This window comes from Moschus berezovskii, chromosome 9, assembly GCF_049115385.1.
Source record: "Moschus berezovskii isolate FMDL1 chromosome 9, NW_MosBer_1.0, whole genome shotgun sequence".
NCBI lineage: Eukaryota > Metazoa > Chordata > Mammalia > Artiodactyla > Moschidae > Moschus > Moschus berezovskii.
In genome coordinates, this window is record NC_142468.1 from 56,130,545 (window position 1) to 56,158,134 (window position 27,590).

The 27,590-nt window shown below is 39.1% G+C and overlaps 1 protein-coding gene across 1 annotated transcript in view; it reads right to left on the minus strand.

Moving 5' to 3' along the window:
* VPS13C (vacuolar protein sorting 13 homolog C) overlaps positions 1–22,285 on the minus strand; it is a 181,163-nt gene extending 158,878 nt beyond the window's left edge. Inside the window, exons 1-5 of the mRNA XM_055437136.2 lie at positions 21,615–22,285; positions 8,469–8,512; positions 7,272–7,314; positions 3,071–3,166; positions 812–913 (exon numbers count right to left, since the gene is read on the minus strand). Of these exons, the coding sequence (XP_055293111.2) occupies positions 812–913; positions 3,071–3,166; positions 7,272–7,314; positions 8,469–8,512; positions 21,615–21,993 (664 nt within the window). The 5' untranslated portion in view covers positions 21,994–22,285. The remainder of the gene's footprint in view (positions 1–811; positions 914–3,070; positions 3,167–7,271; positions 7,315–8,468; positions 8,513–21,614) is intronic.
* Positions 22,286–27,590: the final 5,305 nt, after the last annotated feature.

The window sequence follows — 27,590 nt, forward strand, 5'->3', positions numbered from 1 at the left end:
TTGTCCATATCTTTTAAGAGAGACCAAAGAGAAATGCCTTAGGCATTTCTAGTACCATCTTCTTCCATCATAGAAATACATAAACATGCTACCAAATGATGTAAAATGCTATTAATTCTCATACCCCAATTGGCAATCAGAGTATGATTTGACTTGAAAGAGAAAAACAAACTTGGAAAGGCTTGGAAATGCCTTCAACTCACCATCCTACAGACTACTCTGTTTTATCCTATCCTTATTCTTGCTCCACAAACCAAATTAAAATAGTCACCAGATTTATTTTTAGATGAAAACAAAATATTAAAATTTAAGATGTTAAAATGTTGAAATCTGAAAAACCAATTTTTAAAAAATATCCCATATAATATGAAAAGATATAGCAAGGAAAAGAATTACAGCACCATTCCCTCTAAACATTACTTCACTATGTTAATATGCTGAACTTTATTATCTTTCAACAACAAAGATGAAAATGCAGACAAAGAAACCATTGGCCTTTGGCAAAAACAAACAGGACTACAAGAACTCAAAAGAATGTGGGAAGTCTCCATAAAGTAGCATAGTAGAAATGACTGATTAAGAAAAGTAAGAAAATTTAACTGGCAGTGAGGTAAAATAATCACAATGGCAATGATTCCTAAATGTGAGCCATTAAAATCTTTACAATCAATATTATGAGATATGATATTAAAAGAAGATTTTTTGGAACAACAGCTTATGAACGCTTATGAAAGAATCCTCTTTACAGAGTTTTAAATGTATCGAAAACATAGGTGTATGTACATTTATCTAAAACATAAACATTTTGTACCTTTCTCTGCTGCTTTTTGAAGGGCTTCTTCAATTCGGGATAACTCTCTCTGTTTAATATCTTGCAAGGATTTTTCTTCCTTCTCAGCATCATATTTAATACCTAAAAATATATATAGTTAATTCACACATCAAGAAAGGCAATAATAAGAAAAGTTCAGCCTCATTATAATAGTGTGTATATGTGTAACAGGTAATTTTTATAAGCAAAAAACATTTATATTCTTTAGATTGCTTTTACAGAAAGTTTACCTAAATGATTCCTATCTACTTACAAAGTTCACATCAAAAGGAAAAGGAAGGAAGGAAAGGAATTAAAGGGAGAAAGAATACAGGAAAAAGGATGACTGGGGGGAAAGGGTGAGTAGGAAGGGAAAAGGGAAAAAGAAAGAGAAGGAAGAAAATACATCAAAAAATTTCCAGTTATTATATCTCAGTGGTAAAATTTTGAGTAACTACAAAAAACATGTAATATCCAATATCAGCTGGCATCAATGTAAGATTGATTTTAAAAAAGACTCTGAGAAAATAATTCAGGAATATGTATCAACAATCATAAAATACATAAAATCATATCCTTTTAATTTAGTAATCTCATTTCTGATCATGTACCTAAGGAAAAAACACAAAATGAGAAAGATATCTATAAGAAGGATGAGTTTATCATGTTCACTGTAACAGCAAAAACCAGTTGGCAGTCCATAATAAAATATCATATAGCCTTTCAAAATTGTCACGATCACCATGGAAACTGTGGTATTCATATTTCATCAAAAATAACCCTTTTGCACTGCTGGTGGGAATGTAAACTGATACAGCCCCTATGGAAGACACTATGGAGATGCCTCAAAAAAACTGGGAGTAGAATTACAGTATAACCCAGCAATCCCACTACTTGGCATATACCCTGAGGAAACCAAAATTGGAAAAGGCACATGTACCCCAATATTCACTACAGCACTATTTAGCTAAGACAGGGAAGCAACCTAGATGTCCATGATTAGATGAATGGATAAAGAAGCTATGGTATATAAATACAGTGGAATATTACTCAGCCATAACAAGGAACACATTTGAGTTAGTTCTAATGAGATGGATGAACCTACAGCCTGTAATACAGAGGGAAGTCAGAAAGAGAAAAACAAATACCTTATATTAATACATATATATGGAATCTAGAAAGATGGTACTGATGAACCTATTTTCAGAGCAACAATAGATATGCAGGCATAGAGAACAGACCTACAGACGTGGGTGGGGAAAAGCAGAGGGTGGGATGAACGGAGTGTATCTGTATGAAGCAGATACACTACCATGTGTAAAATAGATAACCAATGGGAATTTTCTGTGTGACTCAGGGAACTCAAACCAGCACTCTGTAACAACCTAGAGGGGTGGGAGGTGGGAGAGAGGTTAAAAAGGGAGAGGACACATGTATACCTATGGCTGACTCATGCTGATGGATGGCAGCAGCCAACACAACATTGTGAAGCAATTTTCCTCCAATTAAAAACAAGTTAAGTTTGGAAAAAATATATAGACACATACTAAGCAAAGAAGTCAGATCCATGTTACATATATAATGTGATAAATGCTATGTTAAATCAAGCATGTAAACAGTAAAGACTGGAAAACAAAGTATGAAAATAAAAACTGTCTTATGGTTGATAAAACAAGTAACTTTTCCCTAAAATATCTAAATTTTCTTAACATTATACTGATCTCAAACTGAAAAAAAACATTAAGAATGAAAGATACTACTTTTAAAAACATCACGACTTTAAAACATTCATTAAAAATTAAAATACTATAATGTATAATGAGAAAATTACCTACTTTATACACACTTTTGAAAGAACATTCACTCAAAACCAGAAACAACAAAATGGGGAAAAAAATTTTCCAATCTGTAGATTAACATGACAGTATATTTTTAAAAATTTATTTACTTTCATTCTCAAAAGTAAATCTGTCTAATGCATCTCAACAGAAGACTGAGTCATAAAATAATTATTCACAGAGAATTATAATAAATTTCACAAATGATTGAAATTACTCTTTCCAACAACAGTATAAAATATTTTATATAAAATGTGGCTATATATGTATACGTAAAATGCATGGATGTGTGTACATATTGAATATGATTAGTTTATTTAAATTATGTTCTGTTTTACTAAACATATTAAAATATTTAACCAAAGTAACAATTTAATTTTACTATGACTTTACTGAATAGTTATAACCTAAAATAACTTACTTGCTCCTGGGACAACAAGCAGGTATAATCCCTCTAGAGTTGCAACAACAGCTTCACCATAAAGGTTCTTCCAAGGAATCTTCAAAGTTAATTTATCTAAACAAACATGATTTTAACTCTCTTATTTGAATGCTCAAGAAAATGTACATTTCTCACTTTCCATTAAGAGAAAAAGTATACAAAGCCCTTCAGATACAGAATGAACATCACTCAGGAGAAACATCTTTTCCATATTATATTACTATTAGAAATAACTATTCACATTGTGCTTTACATTTTTCAAACTTTTTGATAACTAGTATTTCATTTAATATTCCCAAACTGTAAGAAAAATGAGGCAACTATTACTTTGGTTTTGAAAAAAAGAAAACTCAGTCCTAGGCAGGTTTAATTATTTGCTGAGGTCCACTCACGTCATCAATGGAACCAGAATTGATGGTCTAAATACGGTACATGCTGTTCTAGTCACACCTGCAACCTCATCTCTACAGCATCAGTGTAAAAGAGTATCTGTTCAAGATCCCAGGAATTGAACCAGCAACACAGATTAGAGCACCAAAGGAAAAGACCTTTGACAGTATGCTAAATTACTACAACTAGAAGAGGCCAACCCTAAAGGCAAGGTATACTGTTTTATGATTATCAGTATTATAAAGTGACAGGCAGTTCAGACTAGTTATATTCCAAATATCTACTTATAAATCACATGAAAGGCAGAACACATCTTCTCTGTTAGAAACAATGGTATTAATATCAAGTCCTTCAGAGACTGGCCTACAGAAACTTTCTCACCCATAATGTAAATGAACTACCTTAAGTGTCACGAAGCCAAGTTTGGAGTTTTACGGGAAAAAGCTACGCAAAGTAGGAGAGAGAAGACAAAAAGGGCATATCTTCAGCTAAATTTTGAAATGGGCAAAAATCTGTCTTTGATATCTTTCCACACTATTATTTCTTTACTCTCTTCCCAATCACTAGTATGTCCTCTTTTCAGGTCTCCAGGCAACAAATGTCCCAATCTGCCCTCAACTGTATCAGAGCTGCTGCTACTGCTAAGTCACTTCAGTCGTGTCTGACTCTGTGCGACCCCATAGACGGCAGCCCACCAGGCTCCCCCGTCCTTGGGATTCTCCAGGCAAGAACACTGGAGTGGGTTGCCATTTCCGTCTCCAATGTGTGAAAGTGAAAAGTGAAAGTGAAGTCGCTCAGTGATGTCTGACTTGTAGCGACCCCATGGACTGCAGCCTACCAGGCTCCTCCAACCATGGGATTTTCTAGGCAAGAGTACTGGAGTGGCTTGCCATTGCCTTCTCCATGTATCAGAGCAATTCTACCCAAACCTTTTTACCCCTACAGTTTTCCATGTTCCAAAATTAAATACCTTCTCTCATCACAATTTAAAAAACAATGACCGTATAAAAGCTATAGTTCTCTCAGTACTGCTGATCAGACACTTAAGACAAAAGAATCTGATTCAACAAAGTCATGCTAATATGTGAGTGACTGAACTACTAACACCATCAGAATCACTAGCACTTTTAAATCAAGATGCTGAAAGCTCAAAGAATTGTTGAACAGGATAAAAAACTGAAGAGGAAATAAAATAATGTAAGGGAGGATATTTTGCTTCACCTGGATGGCTATGGAGGCAAGCCAGTTTTGGCTAGGAATCTCTTACCGAGGTTAAAATCCAGAATTATTTCTCCTTCTAGATTTTTACTTTTCTCCAGCTTGTAACCCTGATGAAGTCCTTAAACGGTTCCTACTTCAGAGGAGCTTAGAGGTAAGGGCAGTACACTTCTGGGTCATTTCTAAGTCTATTGATTTTATAGTGAGCACCACCTATACTTATAATAGATAGTGTTTTATTTGTAATTATCTCATCAACTCCTAAAAATTGATTTGATTGCCTTCTGGGTGAGCATGAGATTGAAAAAGTGGGAAATGCTTCTTTAATATACCAAAAATAAATTATCTGTTCTCTAAGCTTTTTTTCTCTCCTTTTATCATATTCATTATCCTCCCATCCTTGACTGTTCTGTATTTTACTGAAATTAAGTTCCACTGCCTTCCTTTTATAAATCAGGAAATTTTAAAAATTTTTAAGTAAAAGCGGGATCCACAAACATATCTAGCTCTTAGAAAATCAAAACATCCTTGGTGTACTTAGCCATACTAACTCTACAGGTTAGGTGTAATATTTTAAGCTAACAGTAATTTAACAACTGTTAATTTTAAGTTAACAGTAATATAAGTGCCTGATAAACCTCAAAACAGAGATAAGTATAAAGAAAATATGCTTTGCATCCTTATATGCAAAGTGTCTCTCCTAACTCAGTGAGTAACCTGGAAGAAAGCCATTAAATTCCTATAATACTTTAAAAGCAAAGAAAATAAATTCAGAACCATAGAAAACCTCTTCCAAAATACAAATTTTGTTGTAATAATACAATGAATAACATGTAAGTTATTTAGGCAAATATAACTCACCTATTAACCTGGATATGAGGCTGCAAAAATATTTTGTCCCAATTTTAGATCTCTCTAGTATCTTTGAGGACAAAGATACAATATTTACCCTTGCTTCTCCCACAGCTACGTATCTCAAAGGTAAAAGACTGAATGAATAGCTATAACTTCACTGGAGGATTTCAATCAAGCATGCAGGGCTACAACAATACATCCACAATACTGCTAAACAAGGCTCTCTGTAACAGACAAACAAAAAATATAATGTTTTGCCCTAGCAATATTTTCAATCTAAGGGAGTATCTCTTGTTTCAAGAGGAAAAAAAAAAAAGAATTTACATTAAAATGTTTTAATTTATATAAAAGGAACACATATTTATGAAGTAACACAGATTCACAGAAGTATTCAAGTAACTATTAAAAAGATGCTAGGACAGTAAAAGACAAAGCCTTCCCTGGATACAAAATATTGAATGAAGAGGAAAGCGATGTGGTGAAGTAGCAGGGTAAAGGGAGGAAAGGAAGGATGGTGGCATAAGTGAAGATTCTAAAGTAAGAGTAACTCATCTAGAGTTGTAATTTATAGTTTTTAAAAAGTAAAAACCAGGCAGCATGGACGAGTTGAAAGGACTTGCTATATTAAAATTCCTATTGAAAAATTTCTCCAACAAAGATGTATGCTTAGTTATGGATGATCTTAGTGTAAGAGTTTAGCTACACAGACTTTCAACTTAACAGAACATTTCCTTTATATACCACATTGCTAAACAATATATCAAGTGAAATGGCTGAATAAAATATAAGGGAAATTAGCTATACTTAAATTCTCTTTAGTCAATCCTAAAGAAAAATCAACCCTGACTATTCACTGAAAGGACGGATGCTGAAGCTGAAGCTCCAATACTTTGGCCACCTGATGCAAAGAGCTGACTTGTTAGAAAAAACCCTGATGCCGGGAAAAATTGAAGGCAAAAGGAGAAGAGGGCGGCAGAGGATGAGATGGTTAGACAGCATTACCAACTCAACAGCCATGAGTCTAAGCACACTCCAACAGATAGTGAAGCAAGGGAAGCTTGGGGTCCTGCAGTCCATGGGGTTGCAAAGAATTGGACACAACTTAGCAACTGAGTTCTGAGTGAGGCTTCTCTGGTGGCTCAGAGGTTAAAGCGTCTACCTCCAATGCAGGAGACCGGGATTCGATCCCTGGGTCGGGAAGATCCCCTGGAGAAGGAAATGGCAACCCACTCCAGTATTCTTGCCTGGAGAATCCCATGCACAGAGGAGCCTGGTAGGCCTACAGTCCACGAGTCACAATAGGACACAACTGACCGACTTCACTTTCACTTTTCACTTTCAGCAACTGAACAACAAATTCTCTTTACTAGAGTCTTCAAATTATACTACTTTGAAATTAAAGAAAAAAAAATTTGAATATCAACTTTGAAAATGAAGATACTTTCCTGTGGTGGAACCAAAGCCTGAAAAATATCACTGCAGTTCAAATGTCCTTCTAGTTTAGAAGGTAATTTTCTACACTTTGCTCAAAAACTTCCATACATATACTAGGTATAGTATACATTAGGCTCAGAACTCAGAAAGCTCTAATCAACATAAGTCAAAAACCTATCACATTTTGTTCAAGCTAAGAAAGATGTCTGAGATTAAATAACAGGAAAAATAAAAAACTAAAAGGATGAAGAATAACTCAAATGAAGAGTGGTGAAGTACTTACCAATCTGGCCAGCCTTGACTTTAAAAGGAACATCCAATTCACTCTTCAGAAGGAAGAAAAAAAAATTAAACAACATCTTAAACTATTAAATGCCCCCAAATCATCTTTGTAATAATTATTTAAATACACAATCATCTCTAAGGAAAATAAAGTTTTTACATCTGAGTAACTCATAAAGGGTATGTTTCACAGGTGAAAAAATGTTTTTATTAACTTACACTTGACTTTTAAGAAAGAATTCATAAGAGAAGCAAAATATAAACAAGAACAATAGAAAAAGAGTTTACAGTTAAAGAACATTCCATTTTCCAAGAGATACTATTTCAATCATAAGGAAAAAAATTATTTTTCTAAATCTTCAATCTCAGATTTTCCTAGAATAAATCATTAAACAAATAATCACTTCATCTGGTACCTGGTACCAGGTACCCAGTAACCAGGGTTTCAAAGAGCTTATCAAATTAACTGGGTAGCCACTCAAGTACTACTGCCTAGAAAATCCCATGGATGGAGGAGCCTGGTAGGCTGCAGTCCGTGAGGTCGCTAAGGGTCAGACACGACTGAGCGACTTCACTTTCACTTTTCACTTTCACACATTGGAGAAGGAAATGGCAACCCACTCCAGTGTTCTTGCCTGGAGAATCCCAGGGACGGGGGAAGCCTGGTGGGCTTCCGTCTATGGGGTCGCACAGAGTCGGACACGACTGAAGTGACTTAGCAGCAGCAGCAACATAGTAAAGAATCTGCCTGGAATTCAGGAGATTCTGGGTTCAATCCCTGGTTTGGGAAGATCCCCTGGAGAAGGGAATGGCTACCCATTCCATTATTCTTGCCTGGGGAATTCCATCGACAGAAGAGCCTGGTGGGCTACAGTTCACAGTGTTGCAAAGAGTCAGACAGGACTGAGCAACAAACATTTTTACTTTCAACATCAGTTCAGTTCAGTTCAGTCGCTCAGTCATGTCCGACTCTTTGCAACCCCATGAATCACAGCACGCCAGGCCTCCCTGTCCATCACCAACTCCCGGAGTTCACTCAAAATATTCACCAAGTCGGCGATGCCATCCAGCCATTTCATCCTCTGTTGTCCCCTTTTCCTCCTGCCCCCAGTCCCTCCCAGCATCAGAGTCTTTTCCAGTGAGTCAACTCTTCGCATGAGGTGGCCAAAGTTTATATAAAAAAAAAAAAAAAACTTACCAGAGCATTTTCTTTTATCTGTAGATTATCCAAGGCCACATTACCTTTAAAAAAAAAAGACAAAAAATGTAAAGTTAATACACCAATTAGTATCAGTATACCCTGTCTTAATGCAATACCAATACTATGCTAAATGTTAAGAAGTAAGCAAAGCAAACTTCAAGTATTTAAGAAGCTAAGGTAAAAAAGAGTTGTTCTATATAGACAAGAAGTATTAGTTATGGCATACTTTAGGTGAGCCTGATGCAAAAGAAATTATAAAATATCTAAACTGGCTAACATTTAAATAGACAATGAGAAAGAAACTGATGCCTTTCAGACTAAAGAACTTTACAACTGAAAATATCTATATATCCATCATTTTGAATGATTAAGCCAAAACCTTAAAAGAAGGAAATAAAGAGGTTACTATTCAGTTCAGTTCAGTTCAGTCGCTCAGTCGTGTCCGACTCTCCGTGACCCCATGAATCACAGCACGCCAGGCCTCCCTGTCCATCACCAACTCTCGGAGTTCACCCAAACCCATGTCCACAGAGTCGGTGATGCCATCCAGCCATCTCATTCTCTGTCGTCCCCTTCTCCTGCCCCCAACCTTTCCCAGCATCAGTCTTTTCCAGTGAGTCAACTGGTCGCATGAAGTGGCCAAAGTATTGCAGTTTCAGCTTTAGCATCAGTCCATTAGAACAGATCAATTATCCTGTAACCCAGGATCTTTTCCTTAAACATAATGTCAGTGAATAATTTCTATAAGAATACAGTGCTGGTCTTTTAAAACTTCAAAGATCCTACTTTCCCAGTAATTGTTTATGGCTCTACTATTCTCTCATTAGTCCAACTTTTTAAAAGTTTATTCAGATATTAAGTTATAAAAACGAAAGCCATAATGACACTATTGCATGACTCAAATTTTAAACACTGCACCTACACGTTCATACAGAATAAGTAAATATTCTTTTTTACATAAAAATATAAGCCAAAAAAAAAGTTTTCATTTCATGTAAATTCTCTGCTGCTGCTGCTGCTGCTGCTAAGTCACTTCAGTCGTGTCTGACTCTGTGCAACCCCACAGACGGCAGCCCACCATGCTCCCCCTTCCATGGGATTCTCCAGGCAAGAACACTGGAACAGGTTGCCATTTCCTTCTCCAATGCATGAAAGTGAAAAGTGAAAGTGAAGTTCTAAAATGCAAGTCCAACATGAAATACAAGTATAAATTATTCAAGTATAAATCATGCATTTTCTTAATTACTCATGACACATTTCTTTTTTTTTTTTTTTTCTTTTCAAAAAATACTATGCTTCCTATGCTCTCTCAAAACATTTCTCAATCAAGTAGTTTCTTCCTGGTGGTATTCTAAAGAGAATTAAAAAGTATATTCAACTCTATTATGCCACTGCTAAGAGATTCGCTTTTCCCCAGATCTCAGATTTATTCAAGCAAACATTTATTAAGCACCTACTCTGAGTCATATGCTGGAAAGAGAGAGAACAACAACCCTGCTGGTGAGAAGTTCACAGCCTAGCAAAGAAGAGCAAATTTCTAAAATTTGGAAAATATTTCTATTGACATCCCAAAAGAATAGTGCATAAGATGCAAGGGAGGAACCACCTAGTTCTGCCAAGGGAGATTAAGAACTTCACACAAAAGTTCAGGCTAGAAGACTGAAGAAATATTTATTGGGTGGATAAGAAAAGAGAGCAAAGGGCTTCCCTGGTGGCTCCGCAGTAAAGAATCTGCCTGCCAATGCAGGAGACACAGGTTTGATTCCTGGGTCCGCAAGATCCCCCGGAGTAGGAAAGAGCAATCTGCTCCAGTATGCTTGCCTAGGAAATACCATGAACAGAGAAGCCTGGTGGGGGCTGCAAGAGTCAGACAGACAAGACTTAACAACTAAACCACCACCAAAAAAGGAGGCAACAGACATCTCGGAGTAAGATGGATTTCAGAACACACATGTGGGTTTCTGCAGCTGGATGTGAGAATGGGAAATAAAGCCAGGAAGGTTGGCAAGAGCTAGGCTAACCAAGAGTCTTTGGATGAAAAGTTCAGACTGGTTACAAGAGAGAGATGAAATATGTACAACAGGGATGACAAAATCTGAGCTAGAACCATCATTCTATTGTTCTAAGAAACGGATCTGTCCAAATAATTTAGCTAAAGATAGTGCAATATTGGTTACAAAAGCAGAAAGGACTGATGGGAGGGAGGGAAGGTAGTGGGGAGGACCTAAAGAACTACAACTCCAGGAAGACAGCATACATAATAATAACCTATAACAGAGCAACAAAGTATAGACAGACATGGGAACACACTCATAAAACAGTGAGGTTTAAAATAAGGGTAAAGAATGCCCACAGTGATCTATATATTTAAAATTATATATACGCACATATACATAGATAACAAACAACTCTAACACTAGACACCATAATAATCACAGCTGTTATTGCCATATAATAAAGTTCATCTTTTTATATATGCATATTGTAAATTTTCTATAATAAACTTAAAAGCTGCAAGAAAATGAAAGTAGGAGGTAGAAGCCTCACAAATGGGAAGAAAATACTACAGCATAATAACAGGAGGAAAATTTCTACAATATACTGAAGAGAAATTAAAACCTGAAGTAGGCAATAACTTCAGGGTCGAAGAGACAGATGAAAAAATTATTTTGGGGCTAGAACTGACAAGATGTCATCACTGACCAAACATATGAATAATATAGTAGTCGTGGAAAACTGACATGTGTTTGAGAATTATGAAAAAAAATCTTTAAAAAGTATTATATGCATAAATATTACATAAAGTGGGAGAACATTCTTGGACTTAGTTCTGTCAGATGACGAATTACAAAAAATTACAACTGGGAATTCTATTTGAGTCAAAAGAAGTGATGCGCACAGAAGCTAGTGCACATGTGAAGCTGTACATACCAGTTTAACAAGACCTAAGACTTCTAGGGAGGCTTATAAACTTGCTCGTGCATTTTGCTTGTTCTTCCCCTTGATTTTCAACTAGAGGGTCAAGGGTCACCAGGAATGCTCTCAAGTAACCTGCGGCAGATATGAAGCATTTTCTAACGATTGTTAAGGCACTAACATATGTAAAAATACAAGTGCTCTCATAAAAAGCACACTTTCTACCACAGTGGCACTGCGGTTCTTTAATGAAGTGATAGATGCTATTTAAAATGTGAAATAGTAAAGCAAAGAGTCGGACACGACTGAGCGACTGAACTGAACTGAAAGCTACCAATATGGCTAACAGAGCTGAACAAGTACATTTAGAAACGCAGATTAGAGAAAGGTAATAGTGTTTATTGCTAGGAGGTAGAATTAAGGATTTTTTAATTCATGTTCTTCAGTATTTTCTAGTTTTTGCAATAAACAGATATTACTTTTATGTTAATACTATTAAATCACAATATGAAGTGGGGAAACAAGGTAAACTCTAATGTCAATAGGACCTTAATATGTTTTATATAAATTCCTCCTATATTTACTATTTACTATCTACAGAAACATTAAAAAAAGATCTATTTCTACTACTTAAGACTCTAGCAATCAAATGCATACTACCTCTCTGGAAAAAATGTAAATGTTATCTAACAAATAGTAACCATAATAATGATAATAAGAATGATACATTCTTTAAATTATTTGCGCTGAAGGAGGAGTCACTACTCCTAACACAAAGAAAAGGGGAGGAGCAGCAGCATATTTCTGATTAACACCAGGGTGAAAGTGCATTCATTCACTCAACCGGTAGACGAGTGCCTTATCTAAGTAAGGCACTGTGCTCTTAGTGTACTCTCCCACTAAAATGCATGCTTTTCTGCAGATACAGAATATCAGCCACTTTATATTTAACTGACTGCTGAGGAAAAAGTTAAGATTTAGTTTTCTATAATTCTATACACATGCAAGTACCTTTAACAGCTATAATCTGATCACCCAGGGCTAAGAACACAGAGGTCAGAGGAAGTTCCTGAAAACCCAGAGGAAGGGTAAATATTTGTGTCTAATCTTTAACAACCCCCCCAAAAAAGGGAGGAAAGAAAGACTAATAATTGGAGATGGATAAACTTAACTCTCGCGTCTGCGAGAAATTAAAAAAGCCATGAAATTAAAAGATGCTTACTCCTTGGAAGGAAAGTTATGACCAACCTAGGTAGCATATTCAAAAGCAGAGACATTACTTTGCCAACCTAGGTCCGTCTAGTCAAGGCTATGGTTTTTCCCGTGGTCATGTATGGATGTGAGAGTTGGACTGTGAAGAAAGCTGAGCGCCGAAGAATTAATGCTTTTGAACTGTGGTGCTGGAGAAGACTTTTCAGAGTCCCTTGGACAGCAAGGAGATCCAACCAGTCCATTCTAAAGGAGATCAATCCTGGGTGTTCATTGAAGGACTGATGCTAAAGCTGAAACTGCAATACTTTGGCCACCTCATGTGACGAGTTGACTCACTGGAAAAGACTCTGATGCTGGGAGGGATTGGGGGCAGGAGGAGAAGGAGACGACAGAGAATGAGATGGCTGGATGGCATCACCGACTCTATGGACATGATTTTGAGTGACCTCCGGGAGTTGGTGATGGACAGGGAGGCCTGGCGTGCTGTGATTCATGGGGTCGCAGAGTCGGACACGACTGAGCGACTGAACTGAACTGAAACTTAACTCTGCCAGCGAGGAAGGCACTAAAGCCAATCCCACAATCAGGTGTGTCTAATCCCACAAATTTCTAAGGAGACCAAGGTGAGAAAGAAGAAAAGAGGTTCTGTGAAGTGATTTCTTTCTATGATGGATTGCCAAGTCTGAAGGATGAAAGCAAAAGTTAGTCTGGCTTCAGAAGACAAGGTTTCTGATTTTGATCCTATATGATGAAAGTAAATGATGGTCCACCAGCTACCCAGGCCTCTCAATACACTACATGATGAAAGAAATGAAAGTAAATCATGAATAAACAGAAACATTCTGGATGAGCACACACGACTAGAGTGTCACATATAAACTTTCAAAGCTAATCTTGAAGGAAATTTTAAAGAAGCATCTTAAAAGAGTAAATCCTCAATCAAAATTTAATTTAATAATCTTTATGAATGAACCAGAGGAGGGTAATGAAAGTAAATCCATTAAATTAGCAAATGAAACCAAGGAGGCAGAGTTGGAGCCAGCTCAGAAAAACTTCAAAAGACTGCTAAATTATAGAAAATAACAAAGATGGTACATTTGTGAATAAAAATCAAATGCCACTGATATAATGTGGAGCAAGTCCGCCTCAGTCCAAGAATAGCTTTTAAAATACATAATGGCCTACAGAATAAATGTAAGAAATTCAGTGCTGATGTCAAATACCTCCAGTCAGAAATAATCTGAACTTTCACAGAAGTTTCACTACACTATTCTTATGGCACTTAACACTCAGGTACATAAATCCCCAACCTAATTTCAAACTCATTGATTCTCCTCATAGAAGGCACTCAGTAAACACTGACTCGGTTAATTAGAGTGCTGTGTGTGTGTTAGTTGCTTAGTTGGGTCCAACTCTTTGCAACCCCATGGACCGTAGCCCACCAGGCTCCTCTATCCATGGGATTTCCCAGGCAAGAACACTGGAGTGGGTTGCCATTTGTACTAAAATAGAAATGACTACATTAAGAACATAAATCTTCCTATATTATTGATAGAAAACACTCTCAGATCTACTACATTACTTGATCCTCACAGCCTCCTGGGTGTAAAAGGAGGCCAGATGTAAAAACAAACCAGGGTTTAGAGGTTAAATGACTGGCCTAAGAACACTATGTGAACATAGTAAGTGGCGCAGCCAGGGCTCAAATCTCCTGATGCCCCATGCTGTATTAAAAACATTACACTATCTCCCAAAGAGCTCAGATAGGTTAGAGAATCTGATAATTCTATCTTCCTTGGGAAAAAAACAAACAAACATGTAAGAACTGGACCCCGCATTGAGAGGCCTGGATAGCCAGGGCCATTTTTGGTTTTGGGCCATTTTTGGGTTTTTCTTTTTAGAAGAATTTCTTTAGAAACCCAAAACCAAAAAGAGTAACTCAAATCAGTATTACTAGCAAAGACATAACCAGAAAGGAAAGGAAAGTCAAGCTTTATGTTAAGAAAAAGAAATGTGTCTCCGTGGAAAACACAGAAGCAGGAGATAGCACTGCACAGGGTCATTTTAGTACTTTTTTAAAATCTATATTTTTCTAAAAACAAAAGAAATTCATAAATTATGATTTACAACTTTTTAGGACCATGAAGACCTTAAAACCTAATCTGCTTTCACTTTAAACATGAAGAAATCTTTTAAAGAGACTGAGTGGTTTATACAACGTTATACAGTTAATATGTAGTAGCTTCCCAGGTGGCTTAGCAGTAAAGAACCTGCCCACCAATGCAGGAGATGCCTGCCAAGCAGGAACTGCAGGTTCGATCCCTGGGTCAGGAAGATCCCCTGAAAAGGAAATGGCAACCCACTCCAATATTCTTGCCTGGGAAATACCATGGACAGAGGAGCCTGGTGGGCTACAGTCCAAGGGGTGGCAAAGAGTCGGATATGACTTAGCAACTAAACAGCAGTAGCAGCAGTGCTCAGAATAGAATCTATGTCTCCCGACTCCCTGGTCAATGTTCTTAATATAAAACACACAGTCAAATGCAAAACTGAGATTAAAAACAAAAAATCAACCAATAAACAAAAATGCCCTCATCCAGGAAACTAGCTTTGCATACTATAAAATGGTGAAAAAAGAATATGTGGTACTATGCACTTTTTATTTAGGATTTCCGTTGCTTATCTGTAACATAAACACTCATTATTTATTTGAAAGTATATATAAATATTCAAACACATTGATTTCCCAAGGACGTGAGCTAAAGGAAGTGAAAGTGTTAGTCACTCATTCGTGTCCAACTCTTTACGATCGATCACATGGCTCCTCTATCCATGGAATTCTCCAGGCAAGAATACTGGAATGGGTAGCCATTCCCTTCTCGAGGAGATCTTCCCAACCCAGGGATCAAACTTGGGTCTTCTGCATTGCAGGTAGATTCTTTACCATCTGAGCCACCAGGGAAGCCCTAAGCTAAAGTAAATGAATGAACATTTCTAAAATAAATCAAATTATTTTGATAACTATTGCTTTAGTAAAAATACTTAATAAAATATTATATCAACTCATTTCAGTTGAATCCAGCTATTTAACCCAAATTACCTCATCTAGAGTCCTTTTAATAGGAGTTCACAGTAACTTTGTCTTGGGAGGGGAAGCTGGGGGAAGGAGAAGAAACAACTGACTCTACTCTCCCATTTCCCTATTGAAACAGGAAGTCTCAGCAAAGAAAGTTGGAAAGCGGCCATGTCACCAATGAACTTTCTCCTTTTCAAATACATTTCAGGGCTCTGATAAGAGTAAGCAGTGTGGCAGTGCCCCTTCGCAGAATGGTTACCCAAGTACCAACCTCTAGCTCTATTTGTAGAAAGGGGTGAAGTTTTATCATATTATTCAAGTTTGTGGAAAGTTGTTTTTAATAAAATTTTAAAGCACTGTTTTAAATAATGATATTTAAATGCCTAAGTATGTTACGATACTGAACTTTTTTCTTGTTTACATGTGACAGGACAAGCTCATGAGAAGTGTGGCTTTCACTAGGCTAAGTATTGCCTGGGAGGAGAGAATAAAAAAAATTCCTCAACAGGTTTAGAAATACTTAGATATTGCTATGTTTTATGGATTAAGGTTAGAAAGAAGCAAAGAGGCCTGGTTTTTCAAGCTGCCCATCAGCTACTTGTTAAGACAATGTGATATATAGATTTGGATTTGCAAATATCAGCATGAGGCTGGAACTTCACTCTTCCTGTCATACTTCATGTCTATGACTCTGCTCAACAGTAGTGAATGAAGAACAAAAAGGTAAGCATGATTTGACTAACATTTCTCACCATGAAAGGAAAGCAAGTGGGAGTCCTTAATGAAGGAGCACACGTGGATCTGGCCTTGTTCAAGTCACGAAAGTTCAAAGACAGGAGAAACGACCTTGCCTCGCCTTCTCATTTACAGATAAGAAGCTAGTAGTCACTGAGCAGTGACTTGCTAAAAACCAATGAACCAGGCAGTACTGGACATGTAATTAGATCCGTTTACTCTTCCCTTACGCTGCTCAGCTCCAAGAACATCTGGCAGCTGATGGGAAAGTCTCAAGGGTGGAGTGAAGGACAACAGAGTAATCAGCACAGGCTTGGCCTGGTTTGCCGAGTTAAAACTCTGAGGGCACTCCACCTGGCTCCTAATCCTACTGGTGGCCAGCAGGTCACCACAGCCACCTCCTGCATCCAACTCTTCACAGCCTCTATGTATACTGTACCTATCAAACGGAAGCGAGAGCAGCAGAATTCTGAATGGAGATTTTCTGATGACTTTTCATGGCAAGTCACCTTGAAAAATCAAACTGAAAAAGGTTCTACATTGCCACAATCCTGCTTAAACCAAATTGCAAAAGATCTGGTGTTTCAACATACCTTTTCAAATATGTTACTCTTAAAACAATTAATTTCTGGACATGCCTCAAATAGCTAAAGGCTGTGCAACTTATCTCCTGGTACCAGTTTACGGGGAACAAAAACCTAGATAAACCTTCCCACTTACATAGGCAGCAACATGCCCACCAGGCACTTCTCTGAACCTTTGAAAATCTGACTTACAAAATACCTGGCAGGTAGTATAAGTACTTTAAGTGTAAATTCAAATGCAAATAGTTTTTTTCTTTTAAGAACAATCTTTGGAAATGTGGTATTAGCTCTACACAAAAGTATTACACTGAAGAATGTGAAAACCTTAGAGGTCATACTTATGAAAATATACGCATAGCTCACTTTACTGCACTTCACTTTACTGAGCTTCACAGGTACGGTTTTCTACAAATTTTTTTACAAATTGAAGGTTTGTGGCAATCCTGTCAAGCAAGCCTACCGGTGCCATTTTTCCAACAGTATTTACTCACTTCATGTCTCTGTGTCACATTTTGGTAATTCTTGTAATATATCAAATTCTTCTTTATTATTTGCTATAGTGATCAGTGATTTTTTTATGAACCTACTGCAAAAAAGATCATGATTCACTGAAGGCTCAGATAATGGGTAGCATTTTTTAGCAATAAAGTATTTTAAATTAAGTATGAACATTTTTTGACATAATGCTATTGTACACTTGAAAGACTATTAATGAATGTTCCAAACATTAACTTTAATAAGCACTAGAAAACCAGAAAGTTCATGTGACTTGCTTTATTTTGATATTCACTTTATTGCAGTGGTCTGGAACCAAACTCTCAATATTTCTCAAGGTATTCATATAAAATAAAAACAAGCAGGCTGTTTTCCATCATTTGGCTAGGTTTGTGTATCATCACCATTACTATCAGTATTAACAATTTAACAATTATAATTACAAAAAATTTTTCACATGATTTACCTTACAAACACAGTGTTATTTCCCCATTTTAAAAGGGAGATAAGGAAACTAAGGCTTAAAGAATTAAAATGTTTCTCCTATATCCCACAGAGAGTAAATAAGTTTTCATTTTTCTACCACAGCAAGAATTTTTAAAAAATCATTATGAGTAAATCACTTTTAAAAATACAGAGGAACTGCTTGGCATTTAAAAAAGAATATAAGAATAAAAACAGAAGGAGATGACAAAGCTTTTATGTGTGTGTGTGTGTTGCAATTTAAGGCAATATTCACAATAAACTTTCAGATTCTAGGCCTTCCAATAATTCTCCCCATCCTTCTCACTTTAATTTTTTGTTTATTGTGAATTTCATTGGGAATGCCTATATATGTATGATTATATACACAGCAAATTTTTCAAATTATATCAACACACCATTTTGATTTCTAAAACTCCTTCCTGATACCATCCAAGCAAAGATTATGCATTTTTACTGACATGCTACCAAGTCACTTTTTAAAACTTCTGTTTCTTTCTTAAGTTAAAAATTTCATGAAGCATATAATTCCTCTAAGTAACTTTTAACTTCCTACTACAACCAGTGGTCATGTATGGATGTGAGAGTTGGACTGTGAAGAAAGCTGAGCGCCGAAGAATTGATGCCTTTGAACTGTAGTGTTGGAGAAGACTCTTGAGAGTCCCTTGGACTGCAAGGAGATCCAACCAGTCCATTCTAAAGGAGATCAGTCCTGGGTGTTCATTGGAAGGACTGATGCTAAAGCTGAAACTCCAATACTTTGGCCACCTCATGCAAAGAGTTGACTCATTGGAAAAGACCCTGATGCTGGGAGGGATTGGGGGCAGGAGGAGAAGGGGACGACAGAGGATGATATGGCTGGATGGCATCACCAACTCAATGGACACGAGTTTGAGTGAACTCCGGGAGTTGGTGATGGACGGAGGCCTGGCATGCTGCGATTCATGGGGTCGCAAAGAGTCGGACATAACTGAGCACCTGAACTGAACTTAACAACCTATTCAACACCATAAGGTCTACTATAAATGCAAAATACAATCTCAATATTCCCCTTGTAGGGTTTCTCAACCAACATTTTGGGCTGAGTACTACAGTCCATGGGGTCACAAAGTATCAGACATGACTTAGTGACTAAACAACAACTTTTTGCTGTGGGAAGCTGTCCTGAGCATTGTAGAACATAACAGTCTTTAGGTGTTCACCCAGGAAATACCAAAAGCACACATCTCCCCACAGCGTGACAATCAAAAGTGTCTCAGATATGCAAATATTCTCTTAGAAGCAAAGTCATTCCTCGTTGAAAACCATTGCCATAGATTAGTCAAAGAAGTATCAATTTATCCCTTATTTGAAAAGAATAGTAGGTCAGCTGTGCGAAATGTTTGCAGACCAAATCTTCCCTTTCTCAACATATGAAAATTTAAGAAAAAAACTAAAAGGTCAAACTCTGACTTATAAACCTATCTGCTAAACCAAACAGTTTTCAAGTAATTATTATATAAAATTTTAAATTCTTTATAAAGCTTGTCAATGTCAAAGATGTCATAAATATCAGCTGTTTTCTTAATAATAACTTAATAATAATCTCATTTGTTTTACTATAAAAAGTGTAAGATAGATTTATTCAAAGAACAGAAATCACCAACTCACAGTTTTGCCTATTTTAATGAGAGTATTAGCATTATAAACAAAATATTTGAGCAACAGTTCTAAAAGCTCATAACTTATTGCTTTCTTTATGCTTATCACAAAAGGCAGCAAAACTTTATACAAGTTTAGCTGTGGTCTGATAAATCTGAATGGACTTCCATCAGGAGCATTTCCTAAAAGAAATGGGTTTATTTGCTCAGGGCCTATTATAAAGTTGATGCTGGCCATGGGCATAACGCACAAGTACCAAGTCACTTCAGTTGTGTCCAACCCTGTGTGACCCTATGGACTGTAGCCTGCAAGGCTCCTCTGTACATGGGGTTCTCCAGGCAAGAATACTGGAGTAGGTAACCATTCCTTTCTCCAAGGGATCTTTCTCACCCAGGGATTGAACCTGGGTCTCCCACATCATAGGCCAACTCTTTACCATCTGAGCCACCATGGAAGCTCAAAAAGAAATGGAATAAATTCTAATGGTATATTTTATTTAACCCAATATATCCAAATATTATTTCACCACGTGATCAATATAAAAAACTGCTGAGATATTACACTTTCTCCTACTGAGTATTTTCAAAACTTGCTGTGTACTTTGTACATCTGGCACAACTTATTTTGCACTAACTACACTGCAAGTGTTCTTATATTGGCTACATTACAGGACAGCTACAACAACTTGCTGACTGAATTAACAGCAGTTACATCCATTTGGCATCACCGACTCAATGGACATGAGTTAAAGTAAACTCCGGGAGTTGGTGATGGACAGGGAAGCCTGACGTGCTGTAGTCCACCGGGTTGCAAAGAGTCGGACATGACTGAGCGACTGAACTGAACATCCATTTGAATACTACTTTAGATTTCCCTTCAAAGCTGACAAAATTCCCAAAAATCTTCTGTAGAGTGAGGAAGTATCCCCAGTGTCCCCAGAGCTTTTCAGGTGAATGGTGCAAACAAGCTTTCTGAAGATGGAGAAGCACATTACAGCCTACTGCTATACACAACCTCTAGCATGGAAGCGTTGGTGTCAGTTCTTCAGTGTGCAACCAGTTCAGTTCAGTCGCTCAGTCAGGTCCCACTCTTTGCGACCCCCATGGAACCACAGCACGCCAGGCCTCCCTGTCCATCGCCAAGTCCCAGTCAGTCAGTCAGTCAGTTCAGTCGCTCAGTCGTGTCCGACTCTCCGCGACCCCATGAATCACAGCACGCCAGGCCCCCCTGTCCATCACCAACTCCCGGAGTACACTCAAGTCCCAGAGTCACCTAATTGATGATGCTGTAGCTCGTGGTTTGAATTTCTCACTGTTGCTCCAAAACAAAATTGAAACTCCTCTTCTTATTAAGAGGAAAATCAATCCTAAGGTAAGTAGTCACTTTCTCAGTAGCTGAGAGTATTATGAGTTAAGAATTTCTACCGACGAGCCTTTCCTAATGATCTTCCCCTACTTGCCAATCGTTTCCCAAACCCTTTAGAGAAAAGCCAGTTCCTGACAACTATCAACTGCCAGAAAAGATAACTGCGAAACACAATGTGCTGTTTCTCCTTCCTTGATGCCACTTGGGCGAGTGTGACCACGCAGCCAGCCTCGCTCCACCTGGAGTGAGAACAGGAAGGGTTCTGTGGAGTCGAAGGGGCCAGGCCGAGGGAAGGCAGCGGTCCCCCAAGGTGGGCAGGTGGGACCGGGCAGGGACTTCGGACTCAGGGACCGAAAGCTGGGAATCTCCGCGAGGTGGGCACGATCCAACCGCCCCTCTCCAGCCCCTGCGAGCACCCAGGACCCCGTGGCGGTGGAGGCGGGCACAGGCCTCCCCACGCCCCGCACCTGCGTCCCAGGGAGGGGGCCCCACCGAGCGCCCTCCCCGGAGGCGGAGCCTCAGACGGCAAAAGGAGCTCGGCCCGGGCTGGAGCCGGGAGGGGAGCAGCCTGCGGCTGGGGCCCCTAGGCCAGCGTCTGCACCCCCCAGCAACCCGCGGTCGCGCCCTCTCGCTTACCGCCCCAGATCCCCAGCTTCAGCTGGGACTTGTTCAGGTTCTCCACATAGTCCCCCAGGAAGCGGTTCAGCAGGTCCGCGACCACCGACTCCAGCACCATGGTGGGACCGAGGCACAGGAGAGGGAGGAGCCGGAACCTACCGGCGCGGCTGAGGGCGGCGACCAGCGCTGCGAATGACAGCCCCCCGGGCGCCGACCCGCCCCCGCGCCGCGCTGCGCCGCGCGTGATCGGGCTGTGCGCAGGCGCGCCGCCGCCCGGAGCTGGAGCTTCGGGGGCGCGTCGCAAACTCGTGACCCCCTGGCCGCAGGCCGCCAGGGCACCTGACAGCGGGCGGAGCGGCGGAGAAGCTGCTTCGGGGCTTGCCTCAGCGGCCAGCATCAGAGGAAAGAGATGTTAGAGACAGAAAAGGGAGGCAGGAGTTACTGAGCATGGGGACATCTTTGTGGCCTCTCTGCTTCCTCTGAGTCGCCTTCTTTTGACTTGAGGACCGTAGAGCTTCGTCGTCCGGGTGGGAAGCAGCTGTGCGGCGCCGGGGCCGACCGAATGGCTACCCGGCCCTTCCCAGGCCTCCATCCCACACTGAGCAGCCTCATAAGTAACCATCCGTTGAGGAGGGGAAAATAGGAGACCCTGCACCCTCGTTCTGCTACACATCAGCTGCACCTGGCACCAGCTCTCTGCCTCCTTTTGCTTCCGGAAAACACACTTCAGTAATTTGCAAGTGGGAGGAGGGGAAACTGAACTGCATCATAAGATGGCAGAATGGGAACTCAGTATGCATTTCGTTAACTCGTTCTTTTACTCCCTTCTGTGCCTGATTGGCTCTTAGTTAATTCAGGAGTCATTTCTTAATTACATACTAAGTCAAGGAAATAAAGAACAAAACGACGTAGTACTTCCTTTTTTTTCCCTGTAAGTGTAGGTTAGCTGTTAACTTTCGGGTGTGCCAAGACTTTTTGAAAGTGAGGCTTTTATAATTCAAGGACTTTTAGTAAAATTTAGCCATTCATTGACAAGTCAATTTTCTTTAGCGAACAAGACATTTTTTAAAATTTATTTCAAAAAAACTGTTGAGATAGTTTACAAACATAAACCTGAGCGATAATGGTATTATTTGTGGACACATGTTTATTAAATGCTTCGCTGCACTTGTCTGAAAAACTATGTATGAATTGCTCTTAACTTCTATGGACATTGTGTAACCCCCAGATTCAAATGTTGAAATTCTTTTTATTTCATTGAAGGAGAATTGCTTTACAGAATTTTGTTGTTTTCTGTCAAACATCAACATGCAAATGTTGAAATTCTAACCTCTACTGTCATAGTATTAGGAAGTGGGGCCTTTGGGAGGTAATTAGGTCACTAGATAATTAAGTAGAGCCCTCATGGATGGGATTAGTACCCCTATGAAAGAGACCCCAGAGAGCTCCCTCACCCCTTCTGCCATGTGAACATACAACAAGAAGACTGACATCTATGAACCAGGAAGTGGGCCCTCACTAGGCTGAATCAACTGGCACCTTGATCTTGAACTTCTAACTTAAAGATCTGTGAAAATTGTATTATTTTTAAACCACCCAGCCTGTGGTATTCTGTAATAGCAGCCTGAACAGACTAATAAGAGGATCAAAAAGAAAAAACATTCCTTAAATACAAAGGTCACTGGAGAAGAAAGTCAAAATATCTAGAACTAGTGTTGTGTAAAATGGATGTAAAAGAATCAACACTAAGCAGTACTGATGCTATCAATAACCACCTTCATCCTTCACTCCAGCCCACAGAAAATAAAACCTTAAACGTTTGTTTTTCCTAGCTTAGTCACCCTGACAAAATACCTAGGATGTATTTTGAAGCACTTCATACTATCCACAACCAATTAACAGCCAAACATGTCTCTTCTGCTTTTGCTTATTTCCTAAATTCTCTTTATATCTCATCCAAACTACACAATCACCCACTAACCTGTTCCAAACTTGTTTCTAATCTGCTCCCAAACACCCCTCTCCCCTTGTACATACACACCAACTAGGCACTGGGAAGAATGAAAAAAAAAGGTGTATAGATAGATCTGTATCGATATCCATACATTGTTACTGAGATGGGCGTGCACCAGAAAAAGTTGAGAAACAATGCAAGGATATACGAATAACTGTGCAAGAGGATAAAAGAGATGTCACAAGCTGAAGAGTGTGGTCAAGGAAATGGAACAGAAGGGGAAATTTGCTGGGAGAAGTGGGCAATACTAATCCTTGCCTAACAATAACTTCTTGTACGTTTATGGTTCTTTACACTTTTGCAAGAATGTCACATAATGCATATGCTTACCTTCATAAGCATGATTCCATTTTATTAATACTTCTACAGTTGTACCTCATGAGCTATCATTCCAGTATTATGCCAAGGTATACATTTTCAAGTAATCCTCACAAAAGATCTGCAACACAAGTAATGCAGATAATAGTACTGTCTTCATTTATAGGAAAATAAACATCAGTGATTTACATAAAATTAAATGATTTACATAAAACTACACAGCAGGTATTTCTTTCCCTTAGCTCCCTGAGCAATGCCACTTTTTCTCTTTTAATAAGCAGAGTCAAATCACCGCTAGGCTAGTAATAATTCTCAGAGATCTTGTTTTGAAAGGGTACTGACAGAATGGAAAAGCTCAGAGTAGAAAAATTCAGCTCAGAATTGTCAGTACAAATAATGCTATTACCATACAGGATAAAAAGCTTTTAAGTTTTAATATTTTACTTTTTAAGTATATTTTGAGGAATTGGTTATTATGTGCACAGAGTAATGCTCCAAATTTCATATACTTCTTGAAAAAATTCTAATCCAAAACAAACCATAACTAATGAAAGAAACATCATTAGCCCCGTAACACACTATACCAAAAGGAATCTGGACACACAGGTTAACTAAAACACATAAGTATTCTATTAATTATAGCTCTTATATTCATTCTGGCTTCAGAACAATGAGAAGTTTAACAAAGACAATCACAAACCTACACTGCAAGGAGGGATTTAGCAATAAAAACTGATTAGCAAAATATTTTTATGTTTTTTTAAAGTCAAAATTAAAGACACTTTAGAAATTGATGACTTATGCTTAAAGACTGAAAATTAAGAAATTGTAGTGTCACACTACTACCTCCTACCCACACCCCATTCCTCCTAGTCCTCGACTCCGTTTAGAAAAACAAAGGTATTTGGCGGAAAGGAAATGGGGGAGAAAGCTAGAGAATAAGAATGGTACTGTGGTTTTTCAGAAAAGGTTAGAAGTTTAACTGGGAGAAGGCTTGTGAGAGGATTGCAGAATGTCAGAGAAGAGATCAAATATCATCTGGTTAATCCAACCCCTTCCTTTGGCAAATGGAGACACTGACAGCAAGAGAGAATTCAGGGACTAGCCAAAGTCCCTCAGGAAGTTACTATCAGAGCTAAAATCCAAGTGTCCCAATTCCCTGGTCTGTGTACTTTGAATTACTTCACACTCTAATTCCGTTGAACAAGATGAGTAAGTCAGAACACTAGTATTTTATTTGGTTACAAACTTTCTTCTTCTTGCTTTCCTTGACATCTATATGTTATCTTGCAGGTCTGCTTTATTTTTTAATATTTATTTATTTGGCTGAGCCGGGCCTTAACTGTGGCACACAGAATCATTAATTTTCACGGCAGCATGTGGGATATTTAGCTGCGGCATGTGGAATCTAGTTCCCTGACCAAGGATTGAACCTGGGCCCCCTGCATTGGGAGCATGGAGTCTTAGTCACTGGACCACCAGGAAAGTTCAAGGTCTGCTTTAAATGATCTGTCTTCTTCTACTCCAAGAGCACCTCTGACCTCGATGGTGAGTGATCTAGTTATGCTTGCTTTGGAGAATTGTTTTCCAGCTCCATCACTGAATGTTCCCATAGCTGTGAGCTCGGATAATGACAGTCTTCCTCTGAATAGATTTGGGTGTTGCACGAACAGAGCCTCATCCTGTTAAACAAACTACCTGAGTACTGCATGGATCATGCGTCCGAGGTAAGTAAAACATTAGGCTTAATGTGGTCACAGGGGACTAGCCATGCAAGGGCATGTTTCTACTGTTTTCAAGACATCTTATATAGGAAATGTTTCCAAGGTGTTATTGAAGAAGGTGATTTATTAATAAAAACCAAGCAAATCTACTTGGCTTGGCCAGAAAGAGAAATGTTTTTAAGGGAATCCATGTGTGAATCACCTAATCCTTAACCAAGCAGATTCATATAATAATAACTGCTAAGTGATAGCCAACATTTAGTATGTACCAGGTGTTTCATGCATTTAACCCTCACAATGATCATGTGTTGTAGGCCTTGTAACTGCCATTATACAACTTCAACTCAGAGAAGTTAATTAACTTGCCCACAGTTCCATAGTTAAAAAGCTGCATAATATTTGAACCGAGGATGGATAACTCCAAGGTCTATGTTTCTTTACCCCTAATTCATCTCTCTTTCCACAAGACAGCTTTGCTTAACCACTTCTCAGACAGTTTGTCAGATTGTGAGCCTCACTATTTTAATCCAGGGCTCTCTGGGCTCTCATTTGCAGAGCTAACAGCATCTTGCCTCCTGAGAAAAGATGAGTCAAAACACAATCATGTGACCCTTGAGTGTATAACTGGTAAACATTCTCCCATAGGTTTAACAGTGACCCAAGGCAAAAAAAAAAGATACCCCACATCCAAGGATAGAGGAAAAGCTGTAACGTGACATTAGAAGGGGAGCTGTTGCTGCTGCTAAATCGTTTCAGTTGTGTCCAACTCTGTGGGACCCCATAGACGGCAGCCCACCAGGCTCTGCCGTCCCTGGGATTCTCCAGGCAAGAACACTGGAGTGGGTTGCCATTTCCTTCTCCAATGCATGAAAGGGAAAAGTGAAAGTGAAGTTGCTCAGTCATGTCCAACTCTTCGCAACTCCATGGACTGCAGCCTACCAGGCTCCTCCATCCATGGGATTTTCCAGGCAAGGGTACTGGAGAGGGTTGCCATTGCCTTCTCCAGAAGGGGAGCAATCATGTTAAAATCAAACCTCATACCCTCCAGAGATGCTTAGAGTGCACAAGCAAAACCTGGTGTGCACCAGGAAACAGGAGAAAGGAGTAGTGACCCCCACAAGAGATTTTGAGTGTTGGAGGGTCTCCTGCAGAGGTATGGGTCAACAATGGCCTGCCGCAGGGCCAGAAGCACAGAAGACCTAAGAGGCACTGCCTAAGTCCTCTTGGAGGAGGTCATCATTAGCCCTACCATAGAGATTGCATGCAATGTGGGAGACCTGGGTTCAATCCCTGGGTTGGGAAGATCCCCTGGAGTAGGGCATGGCAACCCACTCCAGTATTCTTGCCTGCATAATACCCATGGACAGAGGAGCCTGTCAGGCTATGTAGGGTCCATGGGGTCAAAAAGAGTCGGACACAACTGAGCGACTAAGCACATAAAGACTGCATGCTCAAGTTCTGGGCCACCTCAGGTCAGACTACAGTGAGGGAGCACAGTACCACCCATCAGCAGCAAGTTGGATTAAAGATTTACTGAGAATGGCCTTGTCTACCAGAGCAAGACCCAGTTTTCCCCAGCCAATCTCTCCCGTCGGAAGCTTGCACTAGCCTCTTATTCTCATTCATCAGAGGGCAGACAGAAAAAGCAAGAACTGCAATAGCACGGCCTCCAGAGTGGAAACCACAATCAAGGAAAACTAACCAAAATGATCACATGAATCACAGCCTTGTGTAACTCAATGAAGCTATGAGTCACACCGTGCAGGGTCACCCAAGACAGACGGGACATGGTGGAGAGTTCTGACAAAACGTGGTCCATTGGAAGGGAATGGCAAACCACTTCAGAAGTCTTGCCTTGAGAACCCCATGAACAGTATGAAAAGGCAAAAAGATATGAAACTGAAAGATGAGCCCACCAGGTCAGTAGGTGCCCAGTGT